General features: G+C 41.2%; 1 protein-coding gene across 2 annotated transcripts in view; it reads right to left on the bottom strand.

Annotated features, from left to right (window-relative positions):
* Spesp1 (sperm equatorial segment protein 1) overlaps positions 1 to 17565 on the bottom strand; it is a 123355-nt gene that overhangs the window by 21788 nt on the left and 84002 nt on the right. The window contains exon 1 of one of the 2 annotated variants that reach the window (XM_046426680.2): positions 2139 to 2382. The exons of the other annotated variant lie outside the window; for it this stretch is intronic. Coding sequence (XP_046282636.1) covers positions 2139 to 2202 — 64 coding nt within the window. The 5' untranslated portion in view covers positions 2203 to 2382. Of the gene's footprint in view, positions 1 to 2138; positions 2383 to 17565 lie in introns of those variants that run through there. 2 annotated transcript variants of the gene reach the window in all.

The raw sequence follows: 17565 nt of genomic DNA on the forward strand, positions 1-17565 counted from the left end.
AGAAGGCTTAATTGATTTAAATCAAACCTAATAACATAAGCCTAGTTTCACTGGTATACTTATTTTTTTAATTAAAAAGAGGGAGAGAGAAAGAATAAGAAAGGAGAAAGTAGTCATGTAATATTACCCTACATAACTTTTTTTTTATAACTTTATTTTATTTATTGATATTTGGTGCTAAGGATCAAACCCAGGGCCTTGCACATTCGAGGCGAGTGTTCTACAGCTGAGCCATAACCCCAGCCCCTACCCTACATAACTCTTAATCTATTTCTGTAGAAAAGAGGTAAATCACATTTTCCAAGATATCTTCTATGATCTACAATCTGGTTAGTTATTTATTTGTCCTATACTACTTACATATTCAACACAAAATCATTCCTTTTTCTGAGAAATGTCTTCATTTCCTTAACAGCCTTAAAAAATCTTAGCTAGAGGGGTGCAAAGAAAAAGAACAGGCCACAAAATTGTGTAGTTAGGCAGGAGATTGCACTGCATAAAGTGAGTATCCAGGACTGCTGAATAGCAGTGCCAGGCTGTACTGTGTGACAGTTAATGTCACTTTAGTTAAAAATTTCCATATATTTTAGTCAGCTATGACCTACTTCTCTACTACTACCAAAATGCAATAATAGTATTAGTAATAACAATCACCAATTATCCAGAAAAGATAATTATCTTCATTGTGTTTTGCTCATTTATGGCAAAGAAGAAAAATTTTACAAAGATTTTTATTAAAAACAGCTAAAAATCATAAGTGTTACTTGATTTTTGGGGGGATGGCGATACTGGAGATTGAATTTAGGGGGACTTGACCACTGAGCCACATCCCCACACCTATTTTGTATTTTATTTAGGGGCAGGGTCTCACTTATTTGCTTAGCACCTCCCTTTTGCTGAGGCTGGCTTTGAACTTGCGATCCTCCTGCCACAGCCTCCAGAGCTGGATTACAGGCCCATGCCACCAGGCATAAGTGCTAGTTTTAAAGGGCTAATTTTAATTACTAAGACACTTCCTCAAGAACTTTTCCCACTACTATTCATGATAATTTAGGTTGTGTTACATTTTAATTTTTAAATCTAATTTTCAACTACAATCTTTTAACAAGTCTGAAATATAGGTCTGCATACTTAACATGCACTATAAGACTTTTTCACACATACCCCGTTGAGTGAATTTTATTTATTAATTTGGTTAAACCAAACTAACGTTATTAAATACTGCAATGAATTACAGTTCGACTAGATGAGCAGGCCTCACAGTTATTATCTGGAATATCATTATCAGAGACCACACTTAAACACCTCCAGATGTCCCCAAGATGTTGGTAATGTAGAGAAGTCTCAGCACTGCTGAATTTGACCTTACTGGTATTCAGCTCTTGGGGAGGAACAAAAGAGCTCCTCGGGAAGATCTAAGTTAGAATTCTGCTTAGCTAAGGCTTCTCACCCCTTGCACGCCATGACGCACTTTGTGGGAATGAGTTAGTGAGTATTCTAGATGGTAGCCCCCAATCTGCATGCTAACTTTGGTCATCCTTTGACCATTGGGGTCAGACAACCTTTTCTTGTTAAAAGGCGGGGTTGTAATGATTTCCGTCTCTGCAAGCCACACTGTGTGTGTGTGCTACAACCCCTTCACCGCCCTTCCAATGCAGGAAAGCAGAATAACTGCTGCGGTGTCTCATTGAAACTTAATATTTATGAGCAGTGAAATCTGAACATTTTACTTTTTCACATGTCACATTTATGTTTTGAAATGTCAAGGCCATTCTGGGCAGATCAGACAGACAAAAACAGGCTGGCATCGCAGGGAACGCGTCCTCCTCCCCTGCTGTCTCACCCAGGCGTCTGGAAGAGGCCCAGGGTGGCACAGGGAGAGTCTCCCCGCGGAGGAGGCCACACTCCAAGGGCTCCGCCTGCCCGACAGCGCCTCCCGCACGCTTGCGGTCCCGGGTCCGCCCGGTGGCGACGCGGACGCGAGCACAGCGACACATCTCGGCGCCGGGCCAGCACCCTGGACATTCGGGCAGGAGGAGTGCCGGACCCGGGAAAAGCAAAAGCCGCACTTCCGGTGGCCGAGACCTGGAGGCTGCTTGAGGACCCTCGGGTCGCCGCCGCCTAGGCCGGTCACTCACTCGGAAACGCCGGCGTTGACGAAGGCCATAGCAAAAGCGCGACTAGAAGGACCACGGGCTTCATGGGCGTCGTCCGCAGCACTCCGCCATGCGACGGGAACGTCCTGGGCCACCAGGCCGGGTAGCTCGGGGCCGAAAGGCAAGGGTGTCAGCGGCCGACCGTCCCACCTCAGGGCCCGGGGCGCCCCGCAACGGTCGGGTCGTCGCCACCGCAACGTAGCGGCGGCGTGGGGGAGGGGTGGCGCCGAGGTCGGCCCTGCGCGCCCGCCAGTGCGCATGTGCGCGCGGCCTCTGGAGCGGGCGCGGATCGAGGGGTCGTGACGCCGGCCGCGCTGCTGCGAGTTCTCACGTTGGGTCACAGCCCTGGCCAAAACCCCGGCCCTGCGCAGGAGGAACTGTGTGGTGTCTGAGACAACCTGGCAATTAAAAAAAAAAATAGCGTGAACTGGCTATAATAGAGGGAAGCACCCCGCGCCCCTCAGCGCAGAGGCAGATGTCCTGCTGTCCCTAGGGCTCCAAATGGAGGAGCACCCCAAGAACTGAAGACAGTAACCATAAAGCATCTTTAAAAAATGGAAACAGTTCAGGCTAATTGCATGGGGGGAGGTAGGCAAGTGCATTAAAGACACCTTAAGGGGCTTAGGTAGTTTTGTTGGTTTCCAAAAGATTGTTTCTTTGATGATGGGGAGGGTGTGACTACAAAAGGGGTCATGAGATAGCTTTGGAGAGTTACAGGCAATGGCGGTGGCCATAAGAATCTATACTTGTGTTAAAATTTTTAGAACTGTACACCAAAAAATACATCTTACTGTACAATTATTTTTTAAATAACATATATTTATATCTTTGCCCTGGGAAGCAAGGGGTTGGATGTTGGTGTGAGACACTAGGGACATACTGCAGGGTATTGAGCTGGGGAAGGTTGTGATTAAATTTGCATTTCAAAAGTCTCACTTTTCCTGCAGCCTCTAGAATGGGTTGAACTGGCACATGGTCATAATTCCAGCAGCTCGGGAGGCTGAGACAGGAGGCTTGATAGTTCAAAGCCAGCCTCAGCAAAAGCGAGGAGCTAAGTTACTCAGACCCTGTCTCTAAATAAAATGCAAAATAGGGCTGGGGATGTGGCTCAGTGGTCGAATGTCCCTGAGTTCAATTTCCATTCTCCCCCGCCCCCAGAAAAAAAAAAAAAAAGAATGTGTTGAAGGGAAGCAAGACTAGAGACAAAGAGCCAAGTTAGGAGGCGGTTCCAGTAATCCAGGCATGGACTGATAAGGGTCTAGACTCCTGGTGGGGCAAGGGACATGGGACATGTGGACAGATCTGAGACATTAGAACTAACATCAACAAGATTAGAGTGCTGTTTGTGGAAATGAAGAGAGGAGGAGGTGATACCCCCATTCCTGTTTTGTGCATCTAGGAATGAGGTGGTACCATTTACTGAGATGGACAACAATTCAGGCACTTACAGGAGTAGAGCAAGATGATGGGGGAGAGGGGTTTGTTTTCATCATTGTTATAGTGAAGGTGGGCTTGGGATTTCCTCCCACAGTGGCCTGTCCAGTGAGAGGATGGAAGTGGGGCCCTGGAGAGAGCTGAAATGGAAGTGGAGGTTTGGAAGGCATCCAGCATCTAGAAGTGGGGATGTCTACGGAAAGTCTGTAGAGCAAGTATGCTGTAGAGCCTAGGAAAGATTCCTGGGAAACACCGCAGGCTGGAGAGAGCAGGATGGACCTGCAAAGACCGAAAGTGGGGTAAGGAAACTGGGAGAACCAAAAACCTTTGTGGAAGAATAGGAGTTTCAGACTTTCAACTGAGAAGCCAACAAAAGAAGGACTTCATTTAGCAATGAGATGGTTGACAGAAGCAGTTTCAGTGGTGTGGCTCAGGCAAAAGCCAGGTCACGGTGAGTTGAGAGATGAGTTAGAGGTGATAAAGTGGTGACAGCACAGTATAGACAACTTTTTCAAGATTGGTGCATGAGTCTTCAATGCACTCCAGAAGTGCTCAATCCACATACAACAGCATGTTACAATCAATTGCAACTATTTGGAAAGCAATCTGGAATATGTAACAAAAGAATTAACCTATAAACACTATGATATACTATAAATTCAGGGAAGAAAACTTTGTGTCCTAAAATAACCACAGTCTATGATTATGATCTATGATAATCAAAATACAAATTGAAAGAATGAAAAAGTTATAGAATGAATTTTTGTGTCACCCACCCCCATTCACATGTTAAAATCCTAATCTCCAGTGTGATAAGGAGGAATGGGAGCTTTTGAGGTGTTTTGGTTATGGGGGTGGAGCCTTGAAGAATGGGATTAGTATTTTTGTAAGGCAGCTCCCTGAATCCTGCTTCCATGTGAGGATCCAGTGAAGACAGTCATTTGTGAACCAAGAAGTGGCTCCCACCAGGTACCAAATCTGCCAGTGCCTTGATTTTGGATTTCTCAATTTCTAATTGTGAGAAATAAATATTTGTTATTTAAACCATCTAGTCTATGATATTTTGTTACAGCCGCCTATATAGACTAAATGGCGAAACGCTCTCGTGGTGGATCAAATTTTAAGATATTAACTAAGCTCTCACCTTCTTTGGCTGCCTTGTACCATTACCTTTTTTTCTGCATTGAGACACTAGTAATAATCTTCTTAATGTACTTGCTACGGGAAGGCTAGCTAGAATCTCAAAAGAGGAAGATTTCTGGGAGCAGAAAAGAGGGGTTGATGTGTGTACATGGACCCGCCCAACATGTTTTGGAAGTCACTGAGAAGGCTTCTGTCTCTTTCTTTTCAGGAGAAACTGCCAACTTTTCAAACACACTCTGCATCCAACATGGGGCCAAGTACTTAAGCAGGTCTGGCTGACTGAGTTGCTTTTGAAGACAATCTAGGCAGACTGCTCACCAGGAGAGCTCAGAAATGCTGAGCAAGGTCCTCTCACCTCAGGAAGGCCTACAGTGTAGACCAGAAGGAAGCCAAGTATATGGATAATTACTGACATACAGCAGGTACTCATTAAATATTAGCCTGAACATGGGCCGACCTAATTCTGATTCTAATGAATAGAATATGACAAAAGCAATGAGATGTCACTTTGGAGATGAAGACACAAAAAAACTATGGCTTCCATCTTGAGCACACCCTGTTGCTCTCTGACTTACTGAGGGAAGGCAGGTGCACCTGTTAAGGAGCTGATATCTTCAGCCCACCACCAGGGATGACAATCATGTGAGTGAACTTGAAACAGATCCTCCCCAGGCAAGCCTGGAGATGACCACAACCCAACTGACATCTTGATTACAGCCTCACAGAGACCCCAAGCCTGAGGCATCAGACTAAGCCACACCCAAATGCCCAACCTACAGGAACTGAGATAAGAAATGGTTGTTATTCAGTGGAGGGAAAAGCATTTGCCCAAGCAAGAGCTGCAAACAAGGGCCTCTGTCAGTTTGCTCCTCGAAAGAGGATGCATGTGGAAAGACACCTGCATTTGGCTACACTATTTGATTGAAGTTAAAAATCATTCTTCTTCAAGATCCATCCATTTTCATCAACCAATCAAACTGGTAGGTTAGGTGTATCTTTAAATCTCTGATGGTGACACTTATTATAGCTAGACTCCAAGGGACTGATAGAACTTCTATTTTCCTATTTGGACTGGGGGAAGGGGAGGAGAATAAAGCTCTATGGGTATAAATTCAGGTTAAAATTTCTTTAATCACTTCATCCCAATAAGCTCTGCTCTAACCCATAAAATAATGTGGTCCTCTGAATCCGTGGGAGTTAGCATAGCTACCCAACTGTCAATCTCAGAGGATTAAGACTTCCTTTTTTTTTTAAATCTATAAAGGACCAGTACCTATTCCCAGAAGGGAAAGTTAAGGAGTTAGGAGTCACAAGCACATTCCTATGATGCTACCTCTGAGTTCTTTCTGGAGGTTTCTGGCTTTTCCTTTCACTTAGGAGATTCTGCATTTGTCAACAGACTGGGCTTTTGGAATTTAGTGAGGGGTTATAAATGAAAGGATCAAGTGAGATGTCTGTTTTGTTAGGCTTCAATTTGGGGTTATTTTTTGCTTGTTTGTTTAACTGTATAAATCACATAAGAATTTAGCAGCTTTCGTCTTGTGAACTATCAAAAAGGAAATGGTGAATGAAGCAACATGTATATTTTTACGGTGGAATTCTAGTTTAAAAGAATGAATTTTAACTCTGTATACTCTGTGATCTGTACTAACAGAAAACTTTCTAAAGCATAGTATTCAATGGGAATAAAAACAGTGCAGGATGGGCTGGGGTTGTGGCTCAGAGGTAGAATGCTTGACTATCATGAGTGAGGCACTGGGTTTGATCCTCAGCACCACATAAAATAAAGGTATTGTGTCCACCTATAACCAAAATAAATAAATAAACATTTAAAAAACAATAATACAGGAAAACATATATTTGTATTTATGTAAAATCATAGTACAGTTATATCTATACATGAAATCACCAGAAATTATTTGGGAAAGAAACACAGCAAGATGAAAACAATGTTTGTTTCCAGGAAGAGAAATGGGAATGGGGAGAACAGGAAATTCCAAAAGGAGAATTTTACTTTTTACTCTTAAGTATTTTTTTAAAAATATTTATTTCTTAGTTGTACACAATACCTTTTTTTTGTTTATTTATTTTTATGTGGTGCTGAGGATCGAACCCGGGGCCTAGCATGTGCTAGGCGAGCGCTCTACCGCTGAGCCACAACCCCAGCCCCACTCAAGTATTTTTATTATCCCATGAGTTTTTCCAAACAAGATCATTGTATTTTTTTCATTGCTTATGTAGTTAAAAATAAAAACAATAATTTTTTACAAAATCTAGATGCTTGGAGAAAGGAGGCCTAGAAGTAGAAACATGAATTCGGTCCCTCATGCTTTTCCTTACTGACTTCACTGAATTTTTTAAAAATTTTTTTTGTGTGGGGGGGTGCAACTGGGGATTGAACACAATGACATTCTCTATCACTGAGCTATACTCCCAGCTCTTTTTATATTGAGACAGGGTCTCACTATTTTGCCAAGGCTAACTTTGAACTTGTGATCCTCCTCCTCAGTCTCAGAAAAATCTGGGACTACAGGCAGGTACCACTTCACTGAAGTATTTTTAAGGTGGTTAATTGACTCCCCCTGTCCCAAAATGTATTTATCCTGCATTTCTGCTTCACCTCTGAATTCTGTAACTGTTCTGGCAAATGATTACATGATATGTGACTTTTTCTCAAGGGTACATTTTGTCTCTCCTTTACAGTTCTTAAGCTTCTCCACTTCACACTACACCTTTTCCGTGCTCAGTGAACACTTAATAAATAACAGCACATGTTCTTCCAACCTGAAGGAAAGGAGTCCTTCCTCCAATGACTTTCAAAATCCTCTGATGTTCTAATGCTGCACCTTCTGGGAGTGCCCGGTATGCCACCCCTCCCGTTAGAATGCATTGTGTCCTCCCTATCCCATATTTCCATACTGCTATGCCATAGCATTACTTCATTGAAATACTGAATTTTATGCTTTTGCAAGCCACTCATGCCTAGATCAAGATCTTTGAAGAAGGGAGCCAGGAGGTTGTCCCTGTATTGTGTCTTCCCAGCCCAGCTAAAATCTTGCATCCACCAAGTGTTCAATAAACCCATGTTTGAGTTCTATTGGAAATAAAAGCTTTGGAATTTTTGTGTAGGCTTTTGCAGAATCCTAAAAGGAGCTAATTACAATGACCTAAATATTGAGACAACTTCTGGCATATTTCTTAGACTCCAGAAGAAACTCCTCTACTCTATGAGGAGTTTATGTGACTCCTACTGTATGACTTCATTATTTAATCCCAAGTAAAATTAGTGACATATGGTCTCATTTTTGTTGTTGTTGTTGTTGTTGTTGTTTGGTTGGTTGTTTGGTTGGTTTTGGTTTTGGTACCCAGATTTGAACCCAGGAGTGCTTAACCACTGAGCCATATTCCCAGTCCTATTTTGTATCACTGAGTTGCTTAGGGCCTCACTAAATTGCTGAGACTGGCTTTGAACTCTCAATCTTCCTGCCTTAGCCTACTGAGGCTGAGATTGAGGTATGTGCCACCACACCTGGCCCTTCATCTATTCTTTTCTATATATACCCTGAAAGTAATTTTGGAAAATAAATTCATGATTATGGAATTTCTGTGAAAGGATATGCACCAGCGTCCATATCTACCAATAGTGTAGTAAATTACTAATACATGTCAAATATCATGTTTTAAACCCACGTGCTTTGTTTTTTCTGCCTACTCTCCCTTAATGATCCCACCCTGGGTTTTCGATAACAGACTTTTAATGCACTTCTAAAACCCACATTTGCTGCCTTTGTTGTTTCCCATGTCAACCAATAGATTTGGGTAAGTAGGCCATGGTTATCCAGAGACATGTTTGTCTCCATAGAGGAAAAAGCATATTTGAGAAATCGTCCCTCCATCATCACAGGTTACACATTAACCCCCTCTGGGACCAACACACAGGGCAGTTCTGATATAGCTGTTACCTACTTAATTAACACCAATGCCTTTTTCACATCTCGGTTCTCAAATATTACTTCCTAATAGCACTTGGTCTACTGCCTAGAAAAATAGTTGGAATCTGATACTTATTAAATGAATGAACCCACCCATCTCTCTATCCAGCCATTTAATCCACTCCACCATTCTCAAAATCTCCACTCTCAGCACCAGAGGCATTGTCAGAGAAGGATTAAAGCCACGTGGGGGCAGCAGAACCTCACCCACTAGAGGAGGCATTTGCAATCACTTCAGAGCATCTCCAGCTGTGAATCTTAACTGGATTTTGATTTTGCTATGCTGGAACATGTTTTGTTTTTGTGTATTTTGCTTTATTTCCATGCTTTGCATTCTACATGCACCAAATAGCATGTACTAATGTTTAAATGATTTAATAAGAACAGTCATTGTTCTCCAAACTAGATTTTTTTTTTCAGTGCTGCTGTCTAGAGGAAAGCTGCACATCCAGTCTTCCTCTGTTAAAGCCAGTCCCTATGCAGTGCAGCTGCATAACTGACAGTCCTGGATTGAAATCAGTTTGTGAAATGAGACCTGGGAACACACAGAAGAGGCAGGCTGTTCCTTGGGAGTACCTTCTTTCAAAAGTTCTGCCCCACCTGAGGCAGGTAAAATGCATTATTTAAAAATTCACTATTATAGGACTCCAAATGGGATCCCTGATTTTTCTTTTCATTTTAATAAATGGATGGCAAAGAAATCCTGGAATGTGAATGGGGGTAACTGGAAAGGAGTTACAAGCATGTGAGTTTTTCAGTCTTTTTAGTTCTGTCCAGGTTGACTCTTTCTTTTTGCCTCTATCTTAATGTGCAGCCCCATGAAATCTGAGAGGGAAACTGGTGACTTACAGAGATGTCGAAACAATGATTTATTGTTCTGTGGATCCATCAACCCAGGAGGTCCTGAAATTTTAAAGGAGTCTTCAATACAAATTTAATTAGAATTCACTTAGGTTTTAAGAAATAAAATATGTCCACAATAAATAAAGAGATGTCTAAGGACAGAGATGATTTGTGTGTGTATGTGTGTGTGTGCGCGCACGCGCGCGTGCATGTCTCCCAAGGACTTTTCACAGTGCCTGGCAGAATGTGGGATCTGTAGGTATGTACTGAATAATTTGTGACACTTTCTGGCAGGTGCCACCAAATCAAACAGAAGGTAACTTTGAGTAAGGCAGATCTTAATCTCCTTGGATGTCATTTTCCTTACCCCTGAAATAATAACTGTACTTTCATTAAAATTTATGGACTCCATATTTCCTTTTACACTCACAAGTCTGGGAGCATAGGCTAAACACATATCAGCATCCAAATTCCATAGATGAGGAAACTAAGGCTCAAGCTAAATGATTTGGCCGGGTCACCCGGCCACATGCCGACCCGCTAAATCTATAGGAGTAGGTCCTTCGGCTCTCAACACAGCACAAGTTCCCTCGGCCACTCTGGGTTATAAGAGATCATTGGATTAGTCAATCTCCTGGAGCCTTTCTTCTAGATCCAGCAATGGTTTGTAGACTTCACTGAGCATAAGTGCAGAAACTTTAAGAAAAAGCCAGTAATCAAGACTTGTGGTATTGGCAGAAAACAGACACATAGATCAATGGAACAGAATAAAAAATCCAGAAATAGAGCTACACAAATATGTCAACTGATTTTTTAATGCAAAAGCAGTTTGATGGAGAAATGATAGCATTTTCCACAAAGGATGCTGGAGCAATGGGACATGCATAAGTAAAAACATGAACACCACCCAAATCTCACACCTTACACAAAAATTAATTCCAAACATATCCCAGATGTTAATGATTTAAACTTCAAGGAAAAAACAGGAGAAAATCTTCAGGTCTTAGGATTAGGCCAAAAGTTCTTAGACTTGACACTAAAATCATGACCCATAAAAGAACAAAAATGACAAATTTGATCTCATCAAAATTTAAAGACTGTACTTTTTGGAAGATCCTGTTAAGAGGATAAAATACACTATAGACTCAGAGAAAAATATCTGCAAATCACAACCCTGCAAAGGACTAGTTTTAGAATATATAAAGAATTCCTTGGTAGGAGCTGGGGTTGTGGCTCAGTGGTACAGTGCTCTCCTACCACATGCGAGGCATTGGGTTCAATCCTTAGCACCATATAAAAATAAACAAATAAAATAAAGGTATTGTGCCCAACTATAACTAAAAAAAAAGAATTCCCTGAGCTGGGCTTGTGGCTCAGTGGTAGATTGCTCACCTAGCACACATGGGGCGCTGGGTTTGGTCCTCAGCACCACATAAATATAAAATAAAGATATTGTGTCCACCTAAAACTGAAAACTTAAAATATTATAAAAAAAGAATTCCCAAAACTTTGACAATTAAAAAGTCATTTAGAAAACGGGCAACAGACACAACCAGACACTTCAGTCTATACAGATGACAATCAGTACACATGGAAAGATGTTTGACATTATCGGCCATTAGGAAAAGGCAAATTAAAGCTATCATGATATATCACTATACCCATCTCAAAAAGACTAAAATAAAAATAGTGACAACAAATGCTGCTGTGGATGCAGAGACACCGAATCACTCAATTTAAACATGCCACTTAAATATGACTCAGTAAGTGTGCTCTTGGACACTTCACCATGAAGATTGAAACTTTAGATCCACAAGAAACCTGTACATGAATTGTAATGACAGCTTTATTCATTATAACCAAACAGCTCAGCTGTTCATCAGTGGGCAAATGGTTGAACTCTCCAAACTCTCCATGACACAGCAGACCAAGGGATACTACTCAGCAATTTTTTTATAACTTTCTTTTTCTTTATTTATTTATGGTTCTGGGGATTGAACCCAGGGCCTTGTGCATGCAAGACAAGCACTCTACCAACTGAGCTTTAGCTCCAGCCCAGCAATTAAAAGAAAAAATGAACTATTGATAACATGTGGCAACTTGGATGAATGAATTTCTAGGTAATTTTGCTAAGAAAAAAAATTCAATCCCCAAAGGTTACATGTTGTATGATTCTATTTACATAACATTCTTGCAATGACATAATATAGAAATAAAGAAAGAGAGGCACAGAAGCACTAAGTTCCACTATTCCTCCCAGATGTCACTCTGAAGGTACAGCTCCTGGAAAACAGCCATCTCTTTAGGTTGACCTGTCATGGATGTTTCCTACAGATGGAATGATCCAGAAAGAGTTTACCCAAAGTCCCAGCATCAGCGTGGACAACAAGAGGAGAGGGAAGTCAGGAATCTCCACTGCTTGCTACCTGCTAGCTCTGCCAATAAAGATGACATGACTTTGGGAAAATCATTTCACTTCCAAGGGACTTGATTTCCTCACCTATGAGATAAATAAATTCAGCTAAGAAAATCCTTAAGATCCTTAATTCTTCATCATTTCAGATTTCTACAAGTGAGTTTGACTTTGATGCCTGCTGATAGATGCTAATATGTGATGGTATATCTGGTCACTCTTACCAACCAGACTATTAAATTAACCAGAACAGCTATGTTTCAAAGCACTGTAGTGAATTGAGAGTCTACTATATGTGGAATAGCTAATCAGACAGTTGAAGCACAATTCCAATAATACAGAAACTCTTTTGCCAGCCTTTTGAAAATAGACACTAATTGAGAAAGACAAGAAATGTTTATTGAGCTTGGGGTTGTAGCTCAGTGGTAGAGCTCCTGCCTAGCATGCATGAGACCCTGGATTTGATCCTCATCACTGAAAAACATATCTATTGATTCTTTCTACATGCCTGGTACTTTCACAAACTATCTCATATAATCTTCAAAACAGCCCCTTAAATTAAGTATCAACCCCTCTTCATGGTAACCCAGTGAGGGTAAGCCACTTTGTCTCTGTATGGGTTTGCTTGGGCTGCCTTTTATAACAAAGGACACAGATGGGTGGCTTAAACAGCAAAGATGTATTTCCTCACAATTCTGGAGGCTAAGATCAAGGTGTTGACAGGTTGGTTCCTTCTAAGGCCTCTCTCCTTGACCTGTAGGTAGCCTTGTGTCTGCAATATGGTCTTCCCTGTGTGTGTGTGTGTCTCTGCTGTCATCTCTTCTTATAAGGACATTGGCCATATTGGATCGGAGGATCCATCCACATGATGTCATTTTATCTTAATTACCTCTTTCAAGGCCTTCTCTATAAACATGGTCCCATTCTGAGGTGTTGGGAGTTAGGATTCCAACATATAAATTGTGGGGAGACACAGTTCAGTCCGTTACACAGCCCCAGTGGGTTCTGGGAACTTAGCACAGACTCTTTCCACGAGACCCAACTCCACAAAAGGCCATTGAAGGATAGATGACAAGGCCTGGAAGAGCAGATAGGACCCAAAGAAATGGAAGGCAAGGCAGGGTACTCTCACCAAGGGGAGGCAGGAATGGGTTGCAGAAGGAGGAACAAGCCTGGGAGTCGGGGAATGGATCAGTACCCAGGGCGCTGTGAGAAGGTAAAGCCATTATGGGTGGAGAGGTAGAGTCCTTTCTGATACCAGAGGCCCTTCCACTCAAGATGACTAGGATGGAATAAGGTGGCTGGAACCACAGCTCTGTGACAGTCTAGGTGGCAGAGAGATGGAAAGGGGGGAAAATTTGGTGGTTTCTGTGAGGCAAGGCAGGGACACTTTAGGAGCAGAGACAACACAGAAGCCTTCTCTACCAACCCAGGTGCCGTGCACAGGGTTGGGGTAGGTCTGGGCAGTCGGAACCTAAAAGGGAAAAGCAAAGGCAGAGTGAAGGGAGAACCAGCAGGAATTGGGGATGTGTGTGTCCCTTGCATGCAGATACGTGTGGCAGGCTCTAAGTAGTACGCGCCAATTCAGTGCTTAAGGCATTTGAATACATATGTGTGAAATTGGAGAGCTTTTTTCACCCTAGATTCCACATCATATCCTAAACCCTAAAAACCCTCCAAAAGATAAGCAGTTCAAAAATAAATGTCAATCTAAATGTGTATTGACCGATGAATGGATAAAGAAGATGTAGAACAATAGTCCTCCCTTATCCACTGGGGATATGTTCTAAGACCCCTTTATGGCTGCCTCAGAGAGAACAAACCCTCTGTATATGCTATATTTTTTCCTATACATATATACCTACGATGAAGCTTAATTTATAAATTAGACATAGTAAGAGATTAACAGCCATATCTAATAAACAATGATTATAGCAATATACTGTAATAAAAGATATGATAATGTTGCTTTTTACTCTCAAAATACCTAAATGTACTGTATTCAGTCTTCTTGTGATGACATGAGATGATACTCCAAGGAAGCACTTGTGGCTTCTCTTCAGCACATCTGAATCGCCAGCATCACTACTCTTGCACTTTGGGGTCATTATTAAGTAAAATAAGGGCTACCATGATACTGGAAGAGTCATCTTGATAATTCAGATGATTTCTAAGTGACTAACAGGCGTGTAGCATATACAATAAAATGGCAAAAAGATGATTTGTCTCCTGCGTGGGAAGGAGCATGACAGTGTGAGATTTTATCACACTGTTCAGAATGGTGTATAGTTTAAAACATGAATTTTTACTTCTGAAATTTTATGTTTAATATTTTGGGATTGTGAATGACCACAGGTAATAGAAACTGCTGAAAGCAAAAGTGTAGATAAAGGAGGACTACCTACAAAAATTGTATAGAGCTGGGAATATAGCTCAGCAGTTGCCTAGCATGCACCAGGCTCTGAGTTTGATCCCACACACATTTAGAGACATTGTATACATACAATGGAATATTATGTATATTATGTATACTATACATACAATGGAATATTATTCAGCCTTAAAATAGAAATCCTGTTGCATGCTACAACATGAATGAATCTTGAAGTCATCATGTTAAATGAACCAAATCTGTTATAAAGAGGCAAATGCTACCTGACTCCACTTGTGTGATGTATTTAGTGCAGTCAAACTCTTGGAAACAGAAAGGAGAAATATGGTGGTCAGGGGCTGAGAGAAGTGGGTAAGGGAATCTATTGTTTAATGGGTATCAAACTTCAGTTTGCAACATACAAACAAAAGTCCTGGAGCTCTGTTATAAAACAGTGTACACATAGTTAATACTACTGCACTGTGCACTTAAAATTGGTTAAGATGATATATTTAAAATTATGTGATTTTCACCACAAAAATGAATAAATAAATATATTTTAGAAGACTTCGTCTTTTTGAAGATTTAAAAAATTTGATATAGGACATCTATAGTACTCACTATTTACATTCTTTAGATTATTGCATATTGTCTAGAAATTTTATTGTCATTGCTCCACTTAAGTTGGAGTGACTCAAGATGCAGTAAGGACCTTCACAGGTGGAGGTGTTTTACTCAGATGATGAAGGGACACACCTTTGCATATTCTTTACAGATGATCTCTACCTATTGCTATCAGTTACTCAGGTGTCATGAAGCAGTGTTACCTCTCTTTCAACACACACATTTATGGGTTTAAAATCTTTCCCTTTAGACTAGGAAATTAGTGATAGAATCAAAATGAATCCACATTCAGTAAAAAAAAAAAAAAGTTCACAGATATTAATTTTATTATTCAAGAATGACCAATCAAAGTAGCTCTATCATTCTAACTTTAATTAATAAAATCCCAATATAGCTCTCAGTGGGCCCCCCACGAAAAAAACACTTTTGAGTTTATTCTCTTCTGAAAGGGTTGAATATTTTGGCTTGAACTATTAGGCATTTTTGTTCATTTGTTTACTAATTTGTAATAAGATTTAACAGATGACCACGCATTCAAAAAATGAATTAGATAAAACCTCTGTGATCTACACTCTTCTCAATCCGAAAGGCTGTGAACACCTGGCCACATGTTCAAGTGTAACGTGATAGAAAGGTCATGAGGCTCAGAGACACCTGACATGCACTCTTGATGGGGGAAGCGGGGTGAGCATCCTTTTACACATTTAAAAGTCAGAAATGAAATCCTGTCATTTGTAGCAAAATGGATGGAAATAGAAGACATGATGTTAAGTGAAGTAAGTCAGACACAGAAAGGCAGATATCACTTATGTAGATGTTATGAAGTTGATCTGAATGTATAATAGTGATTGCTAGAGCCTGGGAGGAGTAGGGGCAAGAAGGTAGAGGGAGGTTTGGTAACAAGTACCAAAACACGGTCAGATCAAGGTAGTAAGTTCTACAGTGCAGTGGGGGGACCACCATTCACCATGTCCTATTACATATTTTTGAATAACTAAAAGAGAAGCTCAGAGGCTCTAAACACAAGTAATGATAAGATGGAAATGCTGATTACCTTGATTTGGTCAGTATGCATTGGATACATGTATCCAATTATCACACTTTATCCCATAAATATGTACAATTAGAATAATAATACAAATAAATAAATAAAACTTGGTTGTGTTTACACACACGGAATTCGATGACAGCAGCCAATCTGAAATCCAGCCTTGCTGTGCTCTCCCTGAGCTCCAGGGCTCCTCTGCAATTTTTTGCCCCCCACCCCCACCCCCACCCCCTGCCCCGCCATTCCTGCACAGGACTTCTCACTGCTCCTCCCCTCTTGCCGCACCGCCCTTTCCCCAATCTCATGAACCCCACTTCAATGAGAATCTATCAACTTCAATTTGCTTCTTCAGAGATTATTATTCCTATAAACACTTGAGCTGGGATTCTTCTTCTTTTTAATATTCTGATTTCTTTTACCTATTGAACTTTTCAAAGGCATGCGCTGTTTATGTAAAACTGGTCAGTGTTTGGGTGACGTCATTTCAACAGGTAGATGTGCTAATGGAAGAGTGGTTTTCAACTAGTCATTCAGCCAGAATGCAAAATATATTATTATTAATAAAAATGAAATGCTAGTTTACAAAATATGAAATGGTCATATCATTGACTAAAGTGAAAATGAATTATTCCTCCGTTGTTCAGTGACAAATGGAGGAAAAGTTTGGTTTCCCTATTCCTGAAAAAAGGAAACAACAAAAATAAAAATAAAAATCAATGTGAACATAATTAAGCTTTTGGAGCTTTTGCTCCTGGCCAAGATGGAGTAATGATCAGATTTATCTTCATGCTTGAAACAAACTCCTTCCCCTTCAAAAAGCAAGCAAAATATATGAAACAGGTTTTCGAGACACTGAAAATGAGGCAAGAAGGGACAATGATCCCTGAGCGATGGGAACAAATCATGTCAACTCTATAATAGCCCAGTTCTCTTTTTTTAAGAGAGTTTCTGGAGTATATTACAGAAAGGGGGACTCCAGTGGGAACCTGGAGGGCTCCCTGAGTTGAGGAGAGGAAGTTGGTAGCCCAAGGTGGGTAGAATTTGCAGGACAGTTAGCCAGGGCGAGTAGCTGCCCTGACACAGACAGAGCTGCAGATCTGCAAAGGATCTGCCCTCAGTAGTTGGCCAAGAATGACCTGGTCCACCTTTGCAACAAAGCCCCTGGAGGCCAGGCAAAGAGCCATCTGAGAGCCTCCAGGAGACCCTGGTGTGCCTCCCTTGATCTTGACTCTGGTAAAAATTACGTGGCTGCTCATTTTGTGATCAATCATTGAACTTGTTATTTCTGTCATATGCTTTTCTGTACATTTCAAAATAAAGTAGGGCTGGGGATGTAGCTCAGCATTTGCCTAGCACACATGAGGCTCTGGGTTTGATTCCCAGCATGCAAACCCCGCCACCTCCCTCCCCACCACACACACACTTAAACAAATTGTATAAATCTACATCTAGACATGCAGTGTGCCAAGTACTCCTTCCATGCAGCGCCCTTACTGGGTTGCTTGGTACTGTTTTAGAAAGCTGGTCCATTTTCAGTCATT

Source organism: Marmota monax, unplaced genomic scaffold (assembly GCF_021218885.2).
Source record: "Marmota monax isolate L192 unplaced genomic scaffold, Marmota_monax_Labrador192_F-V1.1 WCK01_AAM20220418_F8-fsc00078, whole genome shotgun sequence".
In the NCBI taxonomy this organism is placed as follows: Eukaryota; Metazoa; Chordata; class Mammalia; order Rodentia; family Sciuridae; genus Marmota; species Marmota monax.